General features: G+C 44.8%; 1 protein-coding gene across 4 annotated transcripts in view; it reads right to left on the minus strand.

Moving 5' to 3' along the window:
- ptprfb (protein tyrosine phosphatase receptor type Fb) overlaps positions 1-23,486 on the minus strand; it is a 195,314-nt gene that overhangs the window by 33,329 nt on the left and 138,499 nt on the right. For all 4 annotated transcript variants that reach the window (XM_080440620.1, XM_080440621.1, XM_080440622.1 and 1 more), the window contains 8 exons: positions 21,106-21,223; positions 20,249-20,827; positions 18,559-18,656; positions 17,667-17,801; positions 17,162-17,283; positions 15,338-15,416; positions 9,839-10,066; positions 1,236-1,393 (listed from right to left, as the gene is read on the minus strand). In XM_080440620.1, coding sequence (XP_080296746.1) covers positions 1,236-1,393; positions 9,839-10,066; positions 15,338-15,416; positions 17,162-17,283; positions 17,667-17,801; positions 18,559-18,656; positions 20,249-20,827; positions 21,106-21,223 — 1,517 coding nt within the window. The remainder of the gene's footprint in view (positions 1-1,235; positions 1,394-9,838; positions 10,067-15,337; positions 15,417-17,161; positions 17,284-17,666; positions 17,802-18,558; positions 18,657-20,248; positions 20,828-21,105; positions 21,224-23,486) is intronic.

The raw sequence follows: 23,486 nt of genomic DNA on the forward strand, positions 1-23,486 counted from the left end.
CTATTTTCTTTAAAAAAAAATGTTTGTGTGTTTCTGCTGCAAGCAGAAGAATTAATAATAATAATTAATGATAATTAACATTTCTAATGCTATCAGTCAACCAAAGTGATGAGTAGTATTTTTGGTGTTTACTGTTAACAATCTACATACCCTGCGTATCCAGGTGGCCTCTGTCTATCTAATATCTAATATTTTAGCAGATAACCACCGCTTTTAAGTCTTATTATAGGCTGCTAATCTGAATAATGCAAACATAGAAGAGGTCATGTAATAATAAAATCAAAGTCAAATCTGTGTAAAAATGTTCAAGGAATGAATCACTGTGTGTCTGGGTTTTTCAAATTGTCCCTTGATCTACATAATATAGAAGTCCATACTGGTCTATATAGAAAAGACTTGCTCACCCACCATCTGATCTACAGTATGATGTGTGTGTGTGTGTGTGTGTGTGTGTGTGTGTGTGTGTGTGTGTGTGTGTGTGTGTGTGTGTGTGTGTGTGTGTGTGTGTACTGTGCGCGCGTGCAACAAGCATGTATTTGAGGTACAGCCAGGAGTGTGGACAGAATATTGACAAGATAATGCTATGTGGCAGCCTAACTCTGTCAAGCTTGAGGACACCATTCAAAGTAAACAGAAAAGAACAGGGAGGCCGCGTCCATCGAGTTCAATGGAGAAGTGTGGCGCCATGTTCTATTCGGTTCCTCAAGCCATATTTCCTTTGCAATGACCAGTGTGTGTTATTCCCCTCCCCATGCACGCACAGACAGACAGACAGACAGACAGACAGACAGACAGATTATTCTTTCCCTTACTTTCCCAAACTTTCTGACACCCTGTCACCCCGTGCTGTTCCGATGTCAGGTGCCATTTTGGCTAAGTTTTAAGCACTCTCAACCGTTAAAAACAATCCAAAATCTGGCAGCCAGAAAAGGGGATTTTCCGAATGGGAAGTCAAGTCTGTCTTTGGTACCCCATAGCCCCCACCCCCGCTCCCACACACACAATTGCCCTTACACAGCATATTTTGATATTTTGGTAACGCAATTGGACGTTACAGTTCCATGTGAGAGCACCTTGATGGAAGTGGCGTGTCTCATTAGTATGCCTGATGCAACGTGAGGTAACCTGCATCTGTGGCACCGAAATTCCACCTCACACATGCATGCATGCACACCGTCACACCACTCAAACACACTCAAAAAGGCACACACATACACATGAAAGCAGGACTTTACCTCTTGAACAGCAGGATGGCGATGACTATGATGATGATGAGTACCACAGCCAACACTGGGCCCATGACCCACAACATCTCTGGTTGTTCCATGCTCTGTGCCACGCTGCCAAGGGACACCTGGATGGGGTCCGAGTAGGGACTGGCAGAGAACGTCCTCTGTAGAGGGAACGCAGAGAGAAAAAGAACATGAGCTGGAAGAACTGAGCAAAGAGAGATGGTGCAAAGGTTGCAGTGGATATCCACTGCACTATAAAAGTGCAGTGCATGAGTGTCCATTTAAGTCTGAGAGTGCACAAATGGAAGCAAATGGACCTTTATGGTTCAATTTGGTTCCATTTGTACACTCTCAGAGTTGAATTAACAATGAGGATTTTACTATGTGAAAACACCCATTTTGACCATACATGTACTCCCCCCCAACCTCCCCCACCCGAGTATGAAGTATGAGCAAAATGGCAGCCACGTGAATATGGTCAATTATCACTAACAATTTCATGGAACAGTTCATTGAACTAATCAACTTTAATTGATTATATTATATTTTTTATAGAGAAATATATCTTTTAAACATTTTAAATAGGGCTTAAGTGGTTAATTAGGCAATTACACAAAAATCTATCAGAATAGTTTTTGTGTTGATTCATTGATATAAGAAACAACAACAAAAAACACTTCTTGATTATTCAAGTGATCAAAAAAGAAAGCGATAGAATAATCGCTAAGAAGATAATCGACAGGTGCAGGCCTACAATTTCACTTTCACTATTTGACCTGCTGACTGCCTGGTTGAATAGCAGTAGCTACTGCAGCTACTGTATCCTGCCTATAGCAGACACACTAACCAGCCAGAATCTAATAGCAGGCTAAGTTTTGGCTGGCAGGCTGGTCTAAATCTGCCACCGTGATTGCATGCACAGATATGCACACATCCCTAAGGTTTCCGTCCTCAACTTTGAGGGGAAAAAAAACTAAAGAAGCAAAAAAAAAGAAAGCAGAAATCAACACATTCCTGTATGTGCAGATTCCCTCTTTCTCAGCACTACTGGGATGCAAACAGTTTCGTGTTTATGCTAGCCAGCGATTTGAGGATGACTGCTGAACACGCTGTAAAAACTGTCGATAAATCTCTGATGTTTTACTGGCGACAATAACCATCTCCGTGTACTTTGCCATGTTTTCATTCAAGCTCTGCATCAGTGGGTGTAGAAAACTGTCAGTGAGTGAGTGTGAATGTGTGCGTGTGTGTGTGTGTGTTTTTTGTGTGAGAGAGAGAGAGAGAGAGAGAGAGTGTGAGAGAGAGAGAGAGAGAGTGAGTGAGTGAGTGTGGGAGAGGAGAGAGAGAGAGAGAAAGAGAAAGAGAGAGAGAGAGAGAGAGAGAGAGAGAGAGAGAGAGAGAGATACCATAGCTGGGGAGGCAGAGTGATGAGAGTGCATGTCTCTTGGTGGCCGAGATAAATGGGGGGCTGAGGAGAAGACTCATCTCCCCTTCATTAGTGTTCACACCGTGACGGAAGAGGAGGGGAGGAGGAGGGGAGAGGAGGTGTAGTGCTATTCCGCCCCAGTTTCTAAATGAGCCATCTCTCAGCTTTTTTCCCTTTTCAAATTATGAGACTGCAGGAGGGGGCAGAGGAGGTGTGTGTGTGTGTGTGTGTGTGTGTGTGTGTGTGTGTGTGTGTGTGTGTGTGTGTGTGTGTGTGTGTGTGTGTGTGTGTGTGTGTGTGGGAACAAGGGCCTCCACTGTGCAGAGTTCAAGATAAATGACCTGCTGCACAAGACGGTAGGCGACAGACGAAGAGGTAGAAAAAGTGCGGGAAAGAGAGGAGATGGGGAGGGAAGGAGAGGTGAGGCATCCGTCATTAGTACTTTTGCGTGCCCTGCTACAGGCACTGTGACGGGGAGAGAGAGACAAGAGAGATAGAGAGATAGAGGGAAGGGTGAAGGGAACCAGAGGGAAGGAAAGAGAGGAGAACGGGTGACAGATCACAGTCCCCGGAGGGGAATCGGGCTCCCAGCATGCAGCGGGAGCGGCAGGCGACAGTAATCCGGATCATTAGCCGCGCAGCAACCGTCTCTTTGGCGCGCAGGCAGATATTAATTGGAAAGATAAGCTGAGATGAGCTGAGAGAGACCTGAGTCTCTGTCATGGAGCTCTCTTATCGCCTGTCCTCTTGGGTGACATGGAGGAAGTGTGTATGTGTGACTGTGTGTGTGTGTGTGTGTGTGTGTGTGTGTGTGTGTGTGTGTGTGTGTGTGTGTGTGTGTGTGTGTGTGTGTGTGTGTGTGTGTGTGTGTAGGCCATGAGTGCCCCTGTATGAGTGTTTAAAGCATGTCTCAATCATGCCTACGTGAGAACCAGCACGTCCTGCACTCATGCGGGCGCAAAACAGGAGATTAGCCGAGTCAGGATGACTGACCGGATTTACATTTCTGCTGATACAGTAGATGGAACACAGCAGCTATGCTGCTCACTCTTCTTTTTTTTCGCTCTCTTTCGCATCTGTCACGCACACGCACACGCACACGCACACACACACACACACCGAGCGCAAGATACAGTAGGCCCTCTCCAGTGCTGTGTTGCTAATGTAATCAACCGACACAAATAGAATGTCACGACGGTGGAACGCCGTTGATGTGATGACACCGCGAAAACTTCCTGTTTCTTAGGAGAAGGCTTAAAAAAGAAAAAGGGCCCAGGATACGACGCTGCAGGGAATCCTGGGAAAAAAAAGAAATTCTTTCTTCTTTCTTTTCAGTGTGACAAATGACTGCAGCTGTGCTCTGTGGAAAAAGCGATGAAGGGATCGAGGACAGAAAAAAGAAGAGGAGGAGGAGGAGAGCCAGAAGAAAAGACAGGAAAGAAAAGAAAATAGTGTGTTCTCTCTCTCTCGCTCTCTCTTGCCCTGTCTCTCCCTTGGTCACGGCAACTTCTGGGATCATCCATTTGAACGGCCCCCAAAATCTGATAAAAGCTCGGTCACAGAGCTCCACCCTCACAGTTGCCTGAATGACAATGGAGAGCAATAAAACAATGTGTGGGTGTGTGTGTGTGTGCGTGTGCGTGTGCGTGTGTGTGTGTGTGTGCGTGTGTGTGTGTGTGTGTGTGTGTGTGTGTGTGTGTACAGAGTACAGAGAAAGGCAGTGTATTCAAGGGAATACGTTGGAAAGTTGGAACGTTCCAAATGAGTGTTTGTGTGGATTTGCGTGTGACAGAGCGTTTGTGAGCTAGAGTTTTGTGAGCGAGGGGCTTGGTATTGACACAAGACACACAAATATAAAAAGTGTGAACTTGCTTGTAAACCCATCGCAAAACCAGTATTTCCGTGTGTGTGTTTGACGCGATGACAAGACCACGGGAGGCAGAGTAAGTGTGTGAGTATTAACGTTACTGATGCGTCGAGACAGAGGGACATGAACACAAATTTGTGAGTGTGTGTTTAATAAAGTGAGCTGGAATCAAAGACATGAAAACAAGTGTATGCTGTGCAAGCGTATGCTGTACACGTTTGTGAGCTTTATGAGTATTTGTGTGAATGCTGCTGTTTGATGCATGCGGTTTTGACAGAATAATAATGAGAGGGAGGGAACTAGAAACACACAGCATTGGGAATGAGTATTTGTGTGTGTCTACTGCAAGTGAGAGAACGTGTGTGGTGTACAATATGTACTGTACTGTACTGGGTGTGTTCAAAAACATTGTAAACAAGCATTTTTGTGTGTACTGAATGTGCGTGTCATTTTGTTTTGCTCTCTGAGACATGCTCCTTTCCCCCTTGCCTTCGTGAGCGTGCGTTTGCCTGAGTCACATCCACAGCGAGGGAGCGTGCAATCTTCTCTTAAGTGTTTGTTTGAGACGGGGCGCCAGAGAGCACGAGTGAGGGAGTCAGTGGGAACAAAGCTCAGGGGATTGCGGGGGCGAGAGATACAGAGGCATGGGAACGAGAGAGAGAGAAAGATACCTTTACATGATAGCGCGTCTTTTTTTTTACTTTGATCTCATGGTTTATGTCTCTTCCATGCTAATAAAGCATACTGACTTGACTTGATTGAGTGAGAGTGAGAGTGAGAGTGAGAGAGAGAGAGAGAGAGAGATCAGTGTTTGTACACTAGTGGTGGATAGTCTGTTTTACCTGGCCTTTGGCTGTATGGACTCTTAGAAACCTGTTTTGAAATATGAATTATTTAAATTCTGTTTGTTTTTCTGTCTGTAACTGTGTTTTTAATTATGCTGCCGTCTACCTTGGCCCTGAAAAACAAAAAAGATCTGAATGCCGAGTGTCCTGGTTAAATACAGAGTATATGTATATATAGCATATACTACTATATGCTTTTTTAGCTAGCCAACCAGTCCATTGTGCTGCTGTCTCCTGACTGAGCCTCAGGGACCGGTGATGACTACTACAGGCGCGCTTGTTTTGCCTTGCCGTCGACCCTGCATGCTCACGCCTTTCCAAAAAAAAAAGAGAACAAATTAGCCGCAGGGGCGTCAGGCAGACAAGCAAAAAACTAATAAATGAATAAACATAAATAAACAACGTAACACACACATTATGTGTCTGGAGTTCTCCCGGTTTCTCTCTCTCTTGTTCTCTCTCTTCCCGCCTCCCAGGGGAAGCCAAAGAGCCACAGTTGAAAATGAGAGGGAGGAGGAAGCACACCAGAAAGGGAGGGAGAGGAGAGAGAGAGAGAGAACTGAAATGATAAAAAGCTAAGACAATGAGAATACAAAATAGAAAAAAAGGTAGAGTGATGGAAAGAAAAGAGTACAGAGTACAGAGTACAGAGAGAGAGAGTGAGTGAGAGAAATGGGAAATAAAATGCGAGAAAGCATGCCTTCATTTTATCTGTAATGCTATGTGGCTGCAGGGACTAGCTAATCTTGCCAGCTGCCCTATGCCCTCTTCTCCTCTCTGTCCATCATCCCTCATACCCCCCCCTCTGCTTTTTCCCCTTCCTCCGTCCGTTCCTCCCTCCCTCCACCAGGCAAAAGCCGTATCTCACTCTGCCTGAACACAAAGTGCCCTCACATACCTGGAGGCATCACTACAGGCAGAGGCACACAAACAGTTAATAACAACTCAACTCTTCTCTACCTCTGTCTGTCTCTCCCTGTCTTACTCAACTCTCCCTCCCTTTCTCCCTCTCTCCTCTAACGCCAATGATTATCAACCTTTTTAAATTCAACGACCCCCAGTATAATGTGATTTTAAAAAAAAAATCTATGCGAACCCAATTTACACTGTAAAATCCTCAGTGTTACAGACCTGTAAGGGTCCCTTTGGTTCAATCATTTAGCTGGGTTCAAGATCCACGTTGAGAACCAGTGTACTAACCTGACTTCCCCCACCATTTCACCAAACTTTCTGCGTTAGACATCATCGCTCGCTTACACAGTGTCAAAACTCAGTGGTTATCTTGTCAAAAATTGTTTGGACAGAGGACGATGACTGAAGCCTTTGAATTTTGTTGTTATTACAGCCGATTTGTGTTTGCGAGTGTGTGGAATACAAACGCTCGGCGTAAATAAATAAATAAAATGACAAGTGAAACACTGCCCATAAAAGGGAGAGGCGGCACATTAGCGTGCCACAGTAGCCTTCCATGCATTCTGCGTTTCATCTCGGCATCAGAGCAACGGAAGGGAGGTGAGAAAAAGTGCCCCGCCCCCTCTATCTTTTTCTTCTCCCTCAAATCCACGACTGTCTCCACCGCTTCCTCTCTGACACACATCACACAACATTTCATCCCTCGCTCTATCCCTCACTCCCTTCTCTCTTTTATCATTTTAAATGATACTGTTTATACACACCCGGCCTCTCTCATCCCATTTCACACTTCCCTCGGCTTGTTTATATGCCTCGGGTGTTGGAAGGGGAGACATGAAGGCACACACACGCTCTCCTCCTCTCTCATTCTCTCCTTTATTATCCCTTGCTTCCTTCCCTCCTTCCTCATCCTCTTCTCCCCACTGAACCCTACACAGACTGATTATTGGCTGTCGATATATATATATATTGCCGGACAGTCCGTGAGGTCTTACTAAACAGCGAGGTGGTCCTGTTTGATCTATGCCGGGCTTTGGATGAGGAAGAGGGGCGGTGTGGGACTTGAGATGAGATGAGATGCAGCATAGTAAAACAAAGACATTATTTACTATAGTAGTGCATGGAGTACAATCTTTACTGATTGAGGGCCATCTTGAGGCTGGGTACATGCCTTACGCCAGCATCACGCATAACAAAGCAAAGGGAATTGTGAGGGGTGTTCTTGCCTACCAAAATGTGTAACTTAACGCTAATGCCTGCTGTCATTAGTGTGTTACACTACTGGGTTGCGCTGGTAAGTCCTAACTTGACCAGGCGCCCGGAAAAAACTATTGGCCTTGTTCATAGGCGTTAAGCCAGTTGGGGAGGGCTACCAATGTCGTTGCACTAGTGACTCCTACAGGTTGTTTAGTTTCCTGTCCATGGCGGTAGAGGTGGAATGTTCTGAGCTTGTAGGTCTGCTATGTTCGGCACGCAACACTGTCGTATCATGGAGCATAAATTAGGCCTCAGAGTTATAAACACCAACAGCACCCAAGGATGCAAACCTACTGTATGTACGTTTGCTCTATGTAAGCAGAGAGCTTGATGCCTTAATCTACAAATGTTTCTTTTACCTTCCACCCCAGGTTTGGGTTTTGTAGAAGTAAATCAAAATTAAACCTAAAAAGACTTTCATGATCATTGTGTTGAAAATAAATCAAAAAATCTCATAAGCCTTACCGTGGTATTAACGTTTCCCAAGGAGTGAAGTTAAAAGCAATGTGTGTGTGTGTGTGTGTGTGTGTGTGAGACTGTCATTGCGATCAATAGACTTACCTCCTATAACGTCCACCTCAGCAGACCAGCTCTGATCCTATCTCTTATGTGAAGCCTGATTGATCAGCCTGTTATACTCTGTGTGTGTGTGTGTGTGTGTGTGTGTGTGTGTGTGTGTGTGTGTGTGTGTGTGTGTGTGTGTATATATATATATATATATATATATATATATATATATATATATATATATATATATATACATACACATAGTCACATACACATGTGTATATACATATATATACATATATATATATATATATATATATATATATATATATATATATATATACACATACACACACACACAGTTTATATTGTATATCCCCGTGCATAAGCCAAGGCAGAAAGCATGGAGCAGCAATGACGATTTTAAGCATCCTTTGAAGTCAAGTGCATGAGGCTTGAACAACTCCATTTTCCCTTGTCCACTGCAACCCATTCCTCTCATCTCAGAGCAAAAAAGGGAGGGGGGGGGGATTAATGGAGAGGCTTTAGGGACACTTAAAGGCTACGTTTCATGGGAATCAGGGCCCGCTTTATGGGCTCCCGTGGGCCCTATGGCCAGACCTTAGTCTCCCCCTTAACTCTCAGTCGCACTAATCAATCCCGCCTGCACTCGCCATGGTGGGGCAGAAGGCAAGGAATAGGGACAGAAAGAGACAGAGAGAGAGAGAAAGAGAGGCAGAGAGAGAGGTAGAGAAAGGATAGAAGTAAAAAAAAAAAAAAAAAAAGCAGGAGAGTCAAAGGTGAGAAGCAGTAAGAGGAGGAGATAAATGGGAAAAGAGAGGTATAGGAACAATAAATTACATGACAGAAAGAGTGAGAGAGCGAGAAAGAGAGACAGGCGAGAGGAGCAGCAACGGGATTCTGTCATTGGAGTTTTTGGACAGGCGGCATAGGTTGGCTAAGGCTTTAGCCACTACTGAATATGCATGGGGTGGGCACTGGAAGGGCCCAGAGCAATCGTTGCCTCTCACTGCTTCCTGCAGTGAGGTTTCCTCCAGGCTGACCCAAGACAGAGGGCCAAGAGCCCCTCCGTGTTAGGCCTGCTTCTTTGACAAGCGTAACAGGGCTTCAACTTGGACAGCTGGCACTATAGTATTCTGAGCTGTAAAGAGACCCGGCACTGTCTCTAGAATAGTGGCGTGAGTCAGGAATCTTACTGTCCCGAACGATAAGAGGGGTGGACGTGAGCTCGACGCTGGCACTGACTTTTACGGGGAGTGATGTTCGGAGGGTTGGGGTGGGGGTGGGGGGTAGTAAAAGACAACAACGGCGGCAATTTGGCTTGGCCTTTTCAAGAAGAGATGTCGTAATTTTTGACAGGGGCGAAGGGACTGAGTCGTTGGAGGCTGAGCGCGCATGATAAAGTTGAACCAGCGTAATTTGCAAGATGTAAAGGTTATTGATTTCCATACACAGTGCACATAACAGGATTGGGAGACAGTTTGCTTTAAATTCACCCTAGCTGAACATTTTAAATCCTTGAATCAACTAATTAACAATCTACAGTAAATGACTAAATATAGTAATTCAAATCTAATCACCGCCATTTCACCTGACAACTCAATTAATGAAATCAACCAAAAAAGTGCAAAAAGTGAAATGACACCAACTAGAAAAAAGTTGTTTGTGTGTATGTGTGTGTGTGTGTGTGTGTGTGTGTGTGTGTGTGTGTGTGTGTGTGTGTGTGTGTGTGTGTGTGTGTGTTTGTTTGTACATGTACTGAGTATCTTACATGTTTGTCGTTGGTGTCCTGTTCCTGCTCCTTGAGTGCGGCCAGGACAAAGCAGAGGTACTGCTGGTGCTGCAGTGGCTTGTTGTAGAATCCGTTGTACCTCTTCTCGTCTCCCAGGGTGAAGGTTGCAGGCAGGGAGGCCAGCTTGGCCGCAATGTAGGGCTTGGCTGAGTCCAGCTGACGTCTACGCCTCCGCCTCAGGATGAGGCCCTCGGTCGACTCCATCAGCTGTGGGAGAGGAGGGCCCAGAGGGCAAAGGTCAGGGCAATAGTCGCAAGTCAAAATGTAAACATTCATCCAGTGGTTAACGAGACCTGGTAATCTTTGACTATTTATTGACTAATTAAATTGCATTTTTTAAATTTTAGTTAGTAATTTACACAAAATGTTAACACTTTGTTATAATGTTTTTGAAAACACAATCTAGCTCACGACTTCTGTCCCTGTTCCTGATTAATGCTCTCTGCGTTTTCACCTTTGCAAGTATCTAACTTCTCATCAAGCAGGTCTCTCTTGTTCCAAATCGTGTTTAAAAGGAGATTCCTCCATCCAACAATTAAGGATGGAGGAATCTGGTGGTGTCAAGTTCGGGGGCTGCTCGTTATGTTTCATTCAATGTCCTGCATATGTGCAGGACACACGAGGTCATCCAGTGGCTCGCCTCAGGGCCTCGCTGATGTCTTGTTTTCAAATGATGTAAAAAAGTCATGCATGTAAAACCATTCTTTATTCAGTTGAGAGTGAAACAAAACAAGCACTCCCCTCCCTCTGGCCCATCCAATCTAGCACTAACCGCCTCAGAGCATTCTGATGGACTGCTCTCTGGTGGGTGTCAGTGTGTGTCAGGGTGATTATTTGCTTCCCCCCCCCCCACAATTTCCTGGGGGTTGGGGTGTTTCTACATTTTCCGTACATATAAATCACACTCTTACGTGATCTCGCTTTGATGGGAACAGCTGTTGATTGAAATGCGACCTTTCGTTTTACGGGATAGACTCTAGTCCTGTCCCGAACATTAACACCTGCTACCTGCTACCCATGGAAATCTTGTTTGTACTACTATGCCTCCATAAAAAGACAATACTTTCTATATTAATATTTTTTGGCTCAATGATGCAGTTTGATGTCCTCAAACAATACAGTGTGAACACAGTTGGTGATTACTCCAGCAACTCTCATTCTGAGCCCTGCGAGTAACAGGCCTGTTAAATAAATGAACAGCAGCCTCCAGCAGCGCAGCATTGTCTGTGGTTTCATATGCATTTTGTTCTCTCCGTCAAATGGTGTCTTGCACATCGCTCCTTACTGTAGCTTTATTAAATCATTATGTTGGTGGGAGGAGACACTGCCCTGCTTCTGCATTTAATGATTCAGGGAGTCTCGCGTCTCTTCTCTCAGCTCGGTCTCCGCTCTTATTTCTACTGGGAGCCCCCAAACAATGATCCAAGCCTCACACTTTTACTTAAAAATGATGCTATTAATATTTAGGCACGTCATTTAGCCGCAGTTCCCCTCCGGCGGACACAGGCAGGCTTTGTTCAATGGAATAATAAAACAGTCATACATTTTTATCAGCGTTTGAATTCTTTATGTGCAACTTTTGTTTGGAGTGCGCCAATACTAAAAGAAAAAGACTAAAAATGACTATGGGAAAAGGGGATGGAACAGAAGCAGTTAATATATGATGTTACAGAAGGTAAAGTCATAATATTCTATGCATCCACAATCTCAGAGTTCACCAGGCTTTTTGAAGTGGGGCTGCACCATTATCTTGCAGTTTTTGCCTTCTACAGTATATTAAAACATTTATGTGCGTATCTATTGTTGCCATTCTATATGAAATCAGATGAGACAGCATGTTTACATTTCATGACTGTTTTGAAACTAAGCTAGAATATACAATTATAGATGAATTATTAACACGGCAGGCTAGATATGATCCAAGGCTACCTTCACATAAAGACTTTGAAATCCCCAGACGGGCAGAGCATGCAGGCCATGGCCGTCCAAGTAGGATAACTCTCCACTCCTGACTGAGTAAGTTCTATCCAGCCCCACTCTCTGGACCCAAGTTAACCAGCGACAGGTGACTAGTAGAGGCCCTAGGAGGGGTCCACGCGTACCCTCTTATTTTTTTTTCTAGTTTAGATTTTTGGCATCCATAGGACCTCTAATATAGGGATTTTGATGATCCCAAGAAAAAAAGTGGTCCAAAGTGTGTTTTTTTCAATGTTTTATTACCCCTATGAGACCTGCAGGATTGCTGGCTGAAATGCCAGCGAGACTGTCTTTCGGAGACTGTGGCACGCTCAAATTTAGACGTAGCCCAAAGATAGCGATACCATTTGATTCTAGACAACCTCAGGTTTCCAATGGGACCAACCTTGTCATGCTACCTTGTCGGGAAGGGGGCTAAATACCTAAGGATTCAAAGTTAGACAACATTTTGTCGAGGGAAAAACGGCCATCACTGTTTTCCAAATGGTACCCTGAGCTGTCACCTTGATATAAGTGAATTGAAATGGGTTACATGTATACCTACAAGCCTCCCCTGTACATAAATGCCACATGTATGCCAATCTCATGCAGTTTTGGGCAAGAATCATGCAGTTTATTGCATGCAGTACAAATATGTAATTTCCGCCTATTGTAAAAAGGAGACCACTTTACTGTATCTATAGCTGTATGAGACCACTGTACTGTATCTATAGCTGTATGAGACCACTGTACTGTATCTATAGCTGTATGAGACCACTCTACTGTATCTATAGCTGTATGAGACCACTGTACTGTATCTATAGCTGTATGAGACCACTGTACTGTATCTATAGCTGTATGAGACCACTGTACTGCATCTATAGCTGTATGAGACCACTGTACTGTATCTATAGCTGTATGAGACCACTGTACTGTATCTATAGCTGTATGAGACCACTGCACCTATAGCTGTATGAGACCACTGTACTGTATCTATAGCTGCATGCATGAGACCACTGTACTGTATCTAGACCACTGTACTGCATCTCTTTCTATATGAGACCACTGCATCTATAGCTGCATGAGATCATGTACTGCATCTATAGATCACTGTACTGAATCTATAAACCACTGTACTGCATCTATATACCACTGTACTGTGTATATATATAGACCACTGCACTGTATCTATAGCTATATGAGACCACTGTACTACATCTATAGACTACCTACTGTATCTATAGAATGCTGTACTGTATCTATAGACCACTCTAGTGCATCTGTAGACCCCTGTCGTGGTATGTAGACCATTGTAGTGCATTTGTAGCCCACTCTATTGCATCTGTAGACCACTCCAGTGCCTCTCTAGCCCACTCTAGTGCACCTGTAGACCACTCTATTGCATCTGTAGACCACTCTAGTGCCTCTCGAGCCCACTCTAGTGCATCTGTAGACCACTGGCGTGATCTGTAGACCACTGCAGTGCATCTGTAGACCACTCTACTGCACCTGTAGACCACTCTAGTGCACCTGTAGACTACTCTAGTGCATCTGTAGACCACTCTATTGCACCTGTAGACCACTCTAGTGCATCTGTAGACCACTCTAGTGCACCTGTAGACCACTCTATTGCACCTGTAGACCACTCTAGTGCACCTGTAGCCCACTCTAGCCCACTCTAGTGCATCTGTAGACCACTCTAGTGCCTCTCTAGCCCACTCTAGTGTACCTGTAGACCACTCTATTGCATCTGTAGACCACTCTAGTGCCTCTCTAGCCCACTCTAGTGTACCTGTAGACCACTCTAGTGCCTCTCTAGCCCACTCTAGTGCCTCTCTAGCCCACTCTAGTGCCTCTCTAGCCCACTCTAGTGCCTCTCTAGCCCACTCTAGTGCATCTGTAGACCACTCTAGTGCCTCTCTAGCCCACTCTAGTGCCTCTCTAGCCCACTCTAGTGCACCTGTAGACCACTCTATTGCATCTGTAGACCACTCTAGTGCCTCCCTAGCCCACTCTAGTGCCTCTCTAGCCCACTCTAGTGCCTCTCTAGCCCACTCTAGTCCCTCTCTAGCCCACTCTAGTGCACCTGTAGACCACTCTATTGCATCTGTAGACCACTCTAGTGCATCTGTAGACCACTCTAGTGCCTCCCTAGTCCACTCTAGTGCACCTGTAGACCACTCTATTGCACCTGTAGACCACTCTAGTGCATCTGTAGCCCACTCTAGTGCATCTGTAGACCACTGGCGTGATCTGTATACCACTGTATGCATTTGTAGACCACTCTAGTGCACCTGTAGACTCCTCTAGTGCTTCTATAGACACATCTGTAGACCACTGTAGTGCATCTGTGGACCCCCCCGCCCCCCCCATTGAGTTGTGTTGAGTTGAGATGCAGTATAGTGGTCTATAGAGATACAGTACAGTGGTCAATGTATGTGGTCTATAGATGGAGTAAAGTAATCTATATATGCAGTACAGCGGTTTAGATTCAGTATAGTGGGATATAGATGCAGACAGTGGTCTCATGCAGCTATAGATACAGTACAGTGGTCTCATGCAGCTATAGATACAGTACAGTGGTCTCATGCAGCTATAGATACAGTGGTCTCATGCATGCAGCTATAGATACAGTACAGTGGTCTCATTCAGCTATAGATACAGTACAGTGGTCTCATACAGCTATAGATACAATAAAGTGGTCTCATACAGCTATAGATGCAGTACAGTGGTCTCATACAGCTATAGATGCAGTACAGTGGTCTCATACAGCTATAGATACAGTACAGTGGTCTCATACAGCTATAGATACAGTACAGTGGTCTCATACAGCTATAGATACAGTAGAGTGGTCTCATACAGCTATAGATACAGTAGAGTGGTCTCATGCAGCTATAGATACAGTAAAGTGGTCTCCCTTTTACAATAGGCGGCAATTACATATTTGTAACCTGGTCCCAAAACTGCATGAGATTGGCATAAATGTGGCATTTATGTACAGGGGAGGCTTGTAGGTATACATGTAACCCATTTCAATTCACTTATATCAAGGTGACAGCTCAGGGGACCATTTGGAAAACAGTGATGGACGTTTTTCCCTCGACAAAATGTTGTCTAACTTTGAATCCTTAGGTATTTAGCCCCCTTCCCGACAAGGTAGCATGACAAGGTTGGTCCCATTGGAAACCTGAGGTTGTCTAGAATCAAATGGTATCGCTATCTTTGGGCTACGTCTAAATTTGAGCGTGCCACAGTCTCCGAAAGACAGTCTCGCTGGCGTTTCAGCCAGCAATCCTGCAGGTCTCATAGGGGTAATAAAACATTGAAAAAAACTCACTTTGGACCACTTTTTTTCTTGGGATCATCAAAATCCCTATATTAGAGGTCCTATGGATGCCAAAAATCTAAACTAGGAAAAAAAATAAGAGGGTACGCGTGGACCCCTCCTAGGGCCTCTACTAGACTTCCTATCCTAGTTATGCTACGTCCTAGCCACGGAACTGCTTGTCAGCCGTCTCTCACCTCATCTAGGTCCATCTCGTCCGGGTTCTCCCATCGGCGCGCAGACGTCGACATGGGCACCACCACGATGTAGTACCACCTGCCAAGGCAAACAGAGATCTCACTTAACACACACGGGAGCTGAATCTCTGGACACCGCCCAGAAGGAAGATGGGCCAAGTGTACAGCATTAACAACACAGTAAAGATATTAAGCACAACATAATCTTGCTGTGTGTGTGTGTGAGAGCCGCTCGGTTGGGCTGGAATTCAAAACTTCGTTGGTGATACAAGGAGGTTCTGACACAAGGTCGAACGCTGGCAGATTGGCACTGCTTTCTCCAATTAATGGCTAATCACTAAGAACATCTGCCGCTTCACTCCGGAACAAACAGCCTATCCCACTGAGACAAGCCTTCATCAAATACACAGCCCCATAGGATTCCTGTAGGTTAATAGAACGCACTCTGTGATAACTCTGTGTGTTGTGTGTGCGTGTGTGTGTGTGTGTGTGTGTGTACAGTATGTGTGTGAATGTGCGTGTGCGCTGTTTGTGTGTCCGCCCCCTGTTTGTTGTCTGTAAGATTTACTCTCTCTCTCTACCAATTTTAAGTTTTTTCCTCTCCTGCTGACTTCCGAAATCACTTGTGGAGAAAATACTCCCCCCCCCCCTTCTCCCGTGGCTCTAACTCCGTGATTCAACGGTCAGTCAAGTGTCGGAGATGGTAGAAGACAAGTATAACAAGATCTCTCCCTCAGGCCTACTCAACCCCACCCCCCCAACCACCTGCACCCTTCACGTGTCAATCTGAGCTGGATCCCTGACAGTCTAGTAATCTTTTTACCAATCAGGGCTCTGCTCTCTCCCCGCTCAGCCGCAACTCTCCCTTACATCCTCCAAGACTGATGGAGCTGTATGTGTGTGTGTGTGTGTGTGTGTGTGTGTGTGTGTGTGTGTGTGTGTGTGTGTGTGTGTGTGTGTGTGTGTGTGTGTGTGTGTGTGTGTGTGTGTGTGTGTGTGTTTCAGATGATAAGCCAGGTCCAGACAGAGTCCACCTGTCGGGGTCAGGTGCAATTCTGCTCTTTGAGAAATTTGAACCACACACGCAACAAAAAAAAAAGAAAGAAAAGTTGCTATAATCATCAGCCTTCATGTCACAGAGTTGGATGAGAGCAAAAAGTTTCAAGTGTTGAAATGTGGTTAGCAGTGGGACAGACCTCAGGTCAGCGCGTGTCGTTATTGCTGTGCTCAGTGTGCTGTGCTGCAGCGTTGTTAGTTACCTGAGTTCAAGGCTGTCAACCTGCCAGGAAAAGAACTGGACTGTGTCGTGACTGACTCGGCTGCATTTAAATCAAACCTTAGCACTTCGTGGGTTGAACTTTTCCCAAATTCGTTGTAGGATTTGTATTAAAAAGGGGGAAAAAATACTGTTCCAGAGTCAGGACAAAAATAACCCCAGTACTTAAGTTCCATTGGGAAGCGGGCCCTGGGCTGACTGCTGAAGTGCTGACTTCAGAACAGATCAAACAGTATCTGCAAATAGCCCTTACCATTAATTTTAACTGGCGACAGTGCAAAATCCTTGCGTGTCAATTTAACTCTGAGAGTGTAAAGAATTTAGTTAAATTGATTCACTGGATTGTGCAGTGTAGTAATAGCAGATGGGGGGGTCTTTTGCTGCATCAGGATCATTTACTGTAAATGGTGTTATGCACTCTCACCCCCCCCCCCCAGCCAAATAATAACTTACAATCTGACAATGTAGACCCTGGACCCCACGTTGAGAACCAGGGATTTATACTGCTTTACCTGTCTAAGGTATTCTAACATGGACTCAGTACTGACCTGACTTGCGCGTTGGTCTGGACTTTGGGCAGGTCGATAGTCAGCTTGTTGCTCTGGGTCTGTTGTTGGCTGTAGAGCACAGGCTTGGTCTTGAGCAGGTCTGGGGCGGTGCGGATGGACACCTAGGATGGAAAGGAAAGTCAGAAAAGTCTTTCAACCCATTAAGACCTGAGGCCGCTTCTAAAACATTTCTAAATCCTAACAGTTTTTCGGAAAAAAATATTAAAAAATCATTTTCACGATTTTTCAAAAATAGCAGATCTACAAGCTCATAGCGCGGCACTTTGGGCATGTCATTATAGGCATGTCATTTATTTCAAAGAATACAAAAAATAAAAAACTGATCTACAAGCTTTTTAACAGGACTTTAGTTCTTAACTCCACCTGGATAAAAGAAACAACGTTTTCTATTACTCAGCTCTATGTGTCATGTCACTGGGTACCTGTACCATGTGATCAGGTCAGGTGAAAGGCTACTGTAATGATGTGAAAGGTGGTCCAGTACCTGCTGCTGGAGGCCCCCAGCGCTGTTGCCCCGGCTCATCAGGACAAAGGAGTAGTTAGTGTCAGGCTGCAGCCGCGTGATGAGCTTCCTCTTCAGGTTCCCCTGCACCTCCACACTCTGCTGGTTGTACAAGATCTGTGGGGAGAGAGACGCATGCAGTGTTACAGCTTTACGCAGAATACACACACACACACACACACACACACACACACACACACACACACACACACACACACACACACACACACACACACACACACACACACACACACACACACACACACACACACACACGCAACATAGATATGCAACCTCTCATTCTCACCATCCTTCTCTCACACAGACTAATGGGTGTGCGCACACACACAAAGATGCTCTTAGTAATATACTGTACGGCCTTTAGGGAGGCAGCCACACCTCGTATCTTTTCACACTGCAGTATATGTGGCCCATTACCATGAGGTGGGAATAGATCTAATATCATTTTGACACATTATTGCACACATTATTCACAGTCTCACAAAATGAATAGTCTTGAAATTTGACTCAAATACAAATGGGGAGGAAAACCTCCACCCCCTCTTCCAATGGTTGTTTTCACAGACCAGTGAGAAAAGCTCAAGCTCCTTTGTTAATTTGATATAATATATAACAAAGAGTGCATGACAAGGATATTATTACCAATTAAAAATAATCTTCCACTATTTAATGTAATTACTTGTGAGGCTGCTGAAGGTAAAATATATTTTTTTCCAATGGTTTATTAAACCAATCTTGCAGTTTATAAATTATCTATGCGGGGTAACTAATTTGTCACCTGGGAGATGAATGGAAACATGACCAGCAGGTGGCGCTAGGCATAGCTTTCCCCCTGATTCCCATTAGCACTTACCTTGAAAGGCACTTGGGACTTGTAGTTCTCCGGCACTTCCCAGGTGAGAAGGACCGACGTTTTCATGACGGCTTTGACACCGAAGCTGGTGGCGAATGCTACGGGGACGATGTGGTCAGGAAAAGAGGAGAGCATTTGTTTAACATGTAAAGCATGTAGGGCATGTTATACAGCAAAGTGAGTGTAATCTTTACTAAGCTGAGTAATTCAAATTTCACACAGCGAATAACCCCCGCTGATGAATGTGCGACTTTGCTAGCTAATGGCCAAACTCGACAAGCTACGAGTGTGGGAGGGGTGGAGAAAGAAAAAAACAATCTAGGATCTCATTCACGCCTGGTTACCGATCTTTTAAAAATAGCTTTTATCCCCCTAAGCCTGTTCCATCTATTTATACCTTCTTTAAACCAATGAAATATGTAACAGCCGTGAAATGTATATGGCAGAGAGGGCGGAATGTTGTCGTGTCTTAAAAATAGGTGCCTGGTGCACATCTGGTGATAAATAACAGATTCTAGCATTCATGAGATCATAAAATGCATGAGGTGGTGGAACATAGGAGCTGCTTGGAGTGGAGAGGAAGCTGCATGCTATCGAAGCGGTGTGTGCTTGTAGTGCGTAATAAGATTAGTAGTCTCTAAATCAATAATTACACAACTATACTGTTCAGAGCGGCCTGGTGAGAAAAACAAAGGACGAAACGGGTCCATTGTTTTGTGTGCTGAGTCAAAGACAGGGGCTTATGGGGTATTTAGATACCGGTATGTGTGTGTCTTATGGCACAATTGGCCTCCAATAACCACATTTTATAAACACTAAATTAATCATCATTTCATTTATCGCATGTTTGCGTATGCATATTTTATTTGTGAAAAGTGAGTTAATATAATCCTACTTTTGTTTTGTTTTGTTTGACTTTCTTACAATATTTGTTATGTAAATAAATTCCCACCTTCTCGCCCTTCACTCGACCACCCTTCCCAACTTTAAGCAGTGTGAAAACATGCATGCTTGTGGGTAACTGAGTGAAGGGGTCTAGATTAATTATGGATTATAGGGTAGGGAGTCTAGATTAATTATAGATTGACATTATGTGATGTATATGGTTATTAATAACCTTGCATATAATTAAGAAGGCACCCATGTTTATAAAGTATGCTACGGGCAGTGGTATTCAACTCTTCGGTATTGAGCACTCTGGTGATCAAACAAAATCTGGAGGTTTGTAAAAAAAAGTGAAAAGGTGCCAAAGAGTCAAACATGCAGAAACTACTGTAGAAAAGTCTCCAGTGTTCTTGATAATGTATTTTGTCTGCATTCAGAGGTCACATTGAACACGCTGAGCTGAGTTAAAGCTGAGAAAAAGCTTGCAAATTGAGATTCATGATTATCTTTTAAAGCCAATCTTTAGTTATAACTCACTGTATGTTCACTGTATAACCACCACAACATTAGATACTACATATAAACTGCTATTTAATGGAACATACAATTGTTACTGCATGGTTAATCCATTGACTATAAGTCATGTGTACATGACATTGCTGCAGAACATTTTCCAAAGCATACCGCAGTGTTTAAATCTTTTCTTCAAGGACTATTTTCAGCAAGACTGAATAACGAACAAGGTGCCAAAGACTCAATCGTTCTGTGAGTATTTATTCATGCCATTATCAGGCGTGTCTCTTACCTGGCGATGTAGACATTGTCCTACTCTGGATGCTGGGGCTGATGGGTCCGCCGCCTTTGTTGGTGAAGCCCTGCACGCGAATGTCATAGGTGGTGTCGGGCTTGAGTCCCTGAATGGTCATGCGCGTGTCCATCGTGCGGTTGGTGGTGTTCTGTTGGCTGTTGATGTCCCGGTACACCACCACGTAATGGATGATCTTACCGTTGCGCTCGGCCAGCGCCGGAGGCTCCCAGGCTAGCTGGGTGCTGGAGGTGGTCAGGCCTGTCACACGGATGTTGAGAGGGAAGCCTGAGGGGACATCCTCTGGAGTGCTGATCTCCTTGACGTAGGCCTCGCCCGTCCCTGCCCGGTTGCGAGCGCTGAGTCGGAAGATGTAGGTGGCGCCCTTGTGCAGTCCGGTGACAGTGTAGTGGTCGTCTATCCTCCGCAGCTCGCGGGAGGTGAAGGTCTCCTCCTCAGAGCGCTTGTACTGCAGCTGGTAGCCCATGAGCTCACCCACCATCTCCTTGGGCGGCTGCCACTGGATCAGCGCTGTGTTCCCCATGGTGGTGCTTATCATCATGGTGGGCTTGCCTGGCACTATAAGGAAATAGATGGGGGAGTGGAGTTGGGTGTTGTTGAATAAATAAATAAAAGTAAAGTTTTCATTGGAGGACCTGGATTAAGCGCGTTGCTCACGAGCACCTCAACAGAGGATTCAAACTGGCAGTCAGTGTTACTGAATGAGGGAGAGAGGCTTTTAGTATTTAAGGTGTCAAACAAAAAGAAAAGATGGATGTTGGCAAATGGGCGAATGTGACTTGAATCACAGGCCTAACCTGACACGCCAGCTTGACTATAGGTTCCCCATCTCTTACCTGCGCCTGTGGTGGTGATAACTTTGGCTTTGCTGCGTGCTCCATCGCCCTTGGTGGTGTATGCCGCCACAGTGACGGAGTAGGTTGTCTCGGAGTGCAATCCTCCGATGATGGCCTCCTGTGAAATGGGGCGTGAAACCAAAGGCTCAGAGTTTGACAGGGAAAAAAGTTTCAGTTGAGGGACACCACCGTAGTCGCCAAAAGAAAAAAATTATGCCAACCCCTCACACGAAAAGCACTTATCGCCCCAAAAACGCACGCATACACACACGCGCGCACACACACGCACACGCACACGCACACACAGCATCCCCTCGCCCCCCAAAAAGGTTAGACACCCCTCTCCATCCACCTGTAGCTGTTTCCCTGATCCGTTCACCTGAAACAGGTAAACACATTAGAGGTGTGTAATGGAGAAAGGTTTCACAGGCACTCCACCACAAGTACACTGCAAAATCCTGAGTGTCAATTCAACTCTGACAGGGTCCATTTTTGCCCTCTCTAGAGTTAAATTGACACTCCGGATTTTACAGCGCAGGGCCAGTCGAGAGACTTTCTTGGTCAAGAAAACCTCCCGAGCCAAAACGATAATGCACACATTAACCAACCAACCAACAAATGAACCAAAACAGCATGGATAAGCATGGGATTATGCCCAGGGGACCTCAAACACAAGATGCTTTAAAAGATACCATACAATACCATGTGGGTCCATTGTTACGCTACACCACATGCGTCAATGGATTGAATAATAGAACCACATTGACAGCAAAATTCTTTATAAGCATCTCTAGATTAATTCAACACTGTCCGAATTCTTTGTTCTACATTTCCAAGGTTCCATCTACGTTAGATTTTTAGGTTGTTTTGTTTTTATCTACAGTCCACTGGGATCCCATGCAAACTGGGCTCGACAAACAGCCTGTAGCCAAAAACACAGACACAGACAAGGTAGCTGGTATTGAACAAACCAGCCGCTCAGACAGTCATTAACACACAGATAGACAAACAGCAAACAGACTGTGGTAATACACTGTTCAACTGCTGCAGGACTGACTGACTCTCTTAAATAGTGTCAATATAAACAACACACACACACACACACGCACACATGCACACACAACACATGCACACGCAACCACATATATGTACATGTTTTGTACACAATCACCCACTTAGAACTAGAAGCATTACCGCCTGGGGCTTGAGCACACATGCTGGAGTTGTGTGTGCCTCTGTGGGGCTACAGAGAGGACTAATGCACCAGTGCCTACCAGCCCCTTACAAACCTCCTCCTAATACTGTCTGAATATTATACAGTCATTTCTTTAACTAATGAAGGTTTAATTTCCTAATCGCGGAAGCACATTTAGCAGTCTATATAACCCAGCTCTGTTTGACAAAGCGTTTTTTACTGCCTCACTCTTTAAGGGGCACTCTGTGCTCCCACACTAGCCCTTAAGAGAGAGAGACAGAGGGGACCGGGGGAGAAAATGCTGAATTACTGTATCATAAAGCCATTTTAACTTTATGGAAGACGTCTCATTACTTTAATCATGCAAAATGGCTTTCAGAGTCTCGGTGGTGGGATCCGTAAGAGAATCCCCCCTTCCCCATTCTGGCAAGGTCAAATTGTGGGTCTAGTATTACATTTGAAACTCAGCGGAAAATAGAATGGGGGGGAAAAAAGGCAAGTCTTCAAAGTTTCCAATTGGAGCAAGTGCTTAGAGCAGCACTGAAGGGTATTACCAAGATTATCAAGCATAGAAATGAATTATTCTCTACTGGCTTCCATATATACCACTAGCCTTACTTGCATAGACAATGGCAATAGCAGAAGGACTGTTTCGTAAAAGCAGATATTACCGTGTAAATTCCTTTTTCTCTTAGCGTGCCTGCGCTTAATGTGCTTTGTGACTTTGCTAATTGCAATCATGACAGTGTGACTGCCCCTCAAGCAAACTTAAAAATACTTGTTTCAAGACACTTGTTCCTGCGAATGTGTCACAGGTTAAAAGGACAAGCATGATGGCTGTCGACATTATGTCTGTGCCCCAGTCACATTTCATTTGGCAAGTTGACGCCTAGTTTCACAGCACTGCTATGGAAATAACCGGTGAGGAGTTATCAAATGTATAGTCTAGCTCTGTCTGTCAGGTGTTAATGAACACCAACATTAGAGGGAAAACATCAGCAGCCCATGCTCACAGCCCACGTGGGGTTATAGCTGGAGGCAACCTGGCCATGTGTTCTGCGCAACTGGAGAAACTGTGCAGCTGTGCTTTTTAACTGAATGCTATTCTGGATGAATAGATCAAAATGTACTGTATCATCCCAATAGCTCTGATTCATACACATAAACAATGGGTGGTGAATAAAGC

This window comes from Gymnoscopelus braueri (genome assembly GCF_963280865.1).
Source record: "Gymnoscopelus braueri genome assembly, chromosome: 10".
Classification (NCBI taxonomy): Eukaryota; Metazoa; Chordata; class Actinopteri; order Myctophiformes; family Myctophidae; genus Gymnoscopelus; species Gymnoscopelus braueri.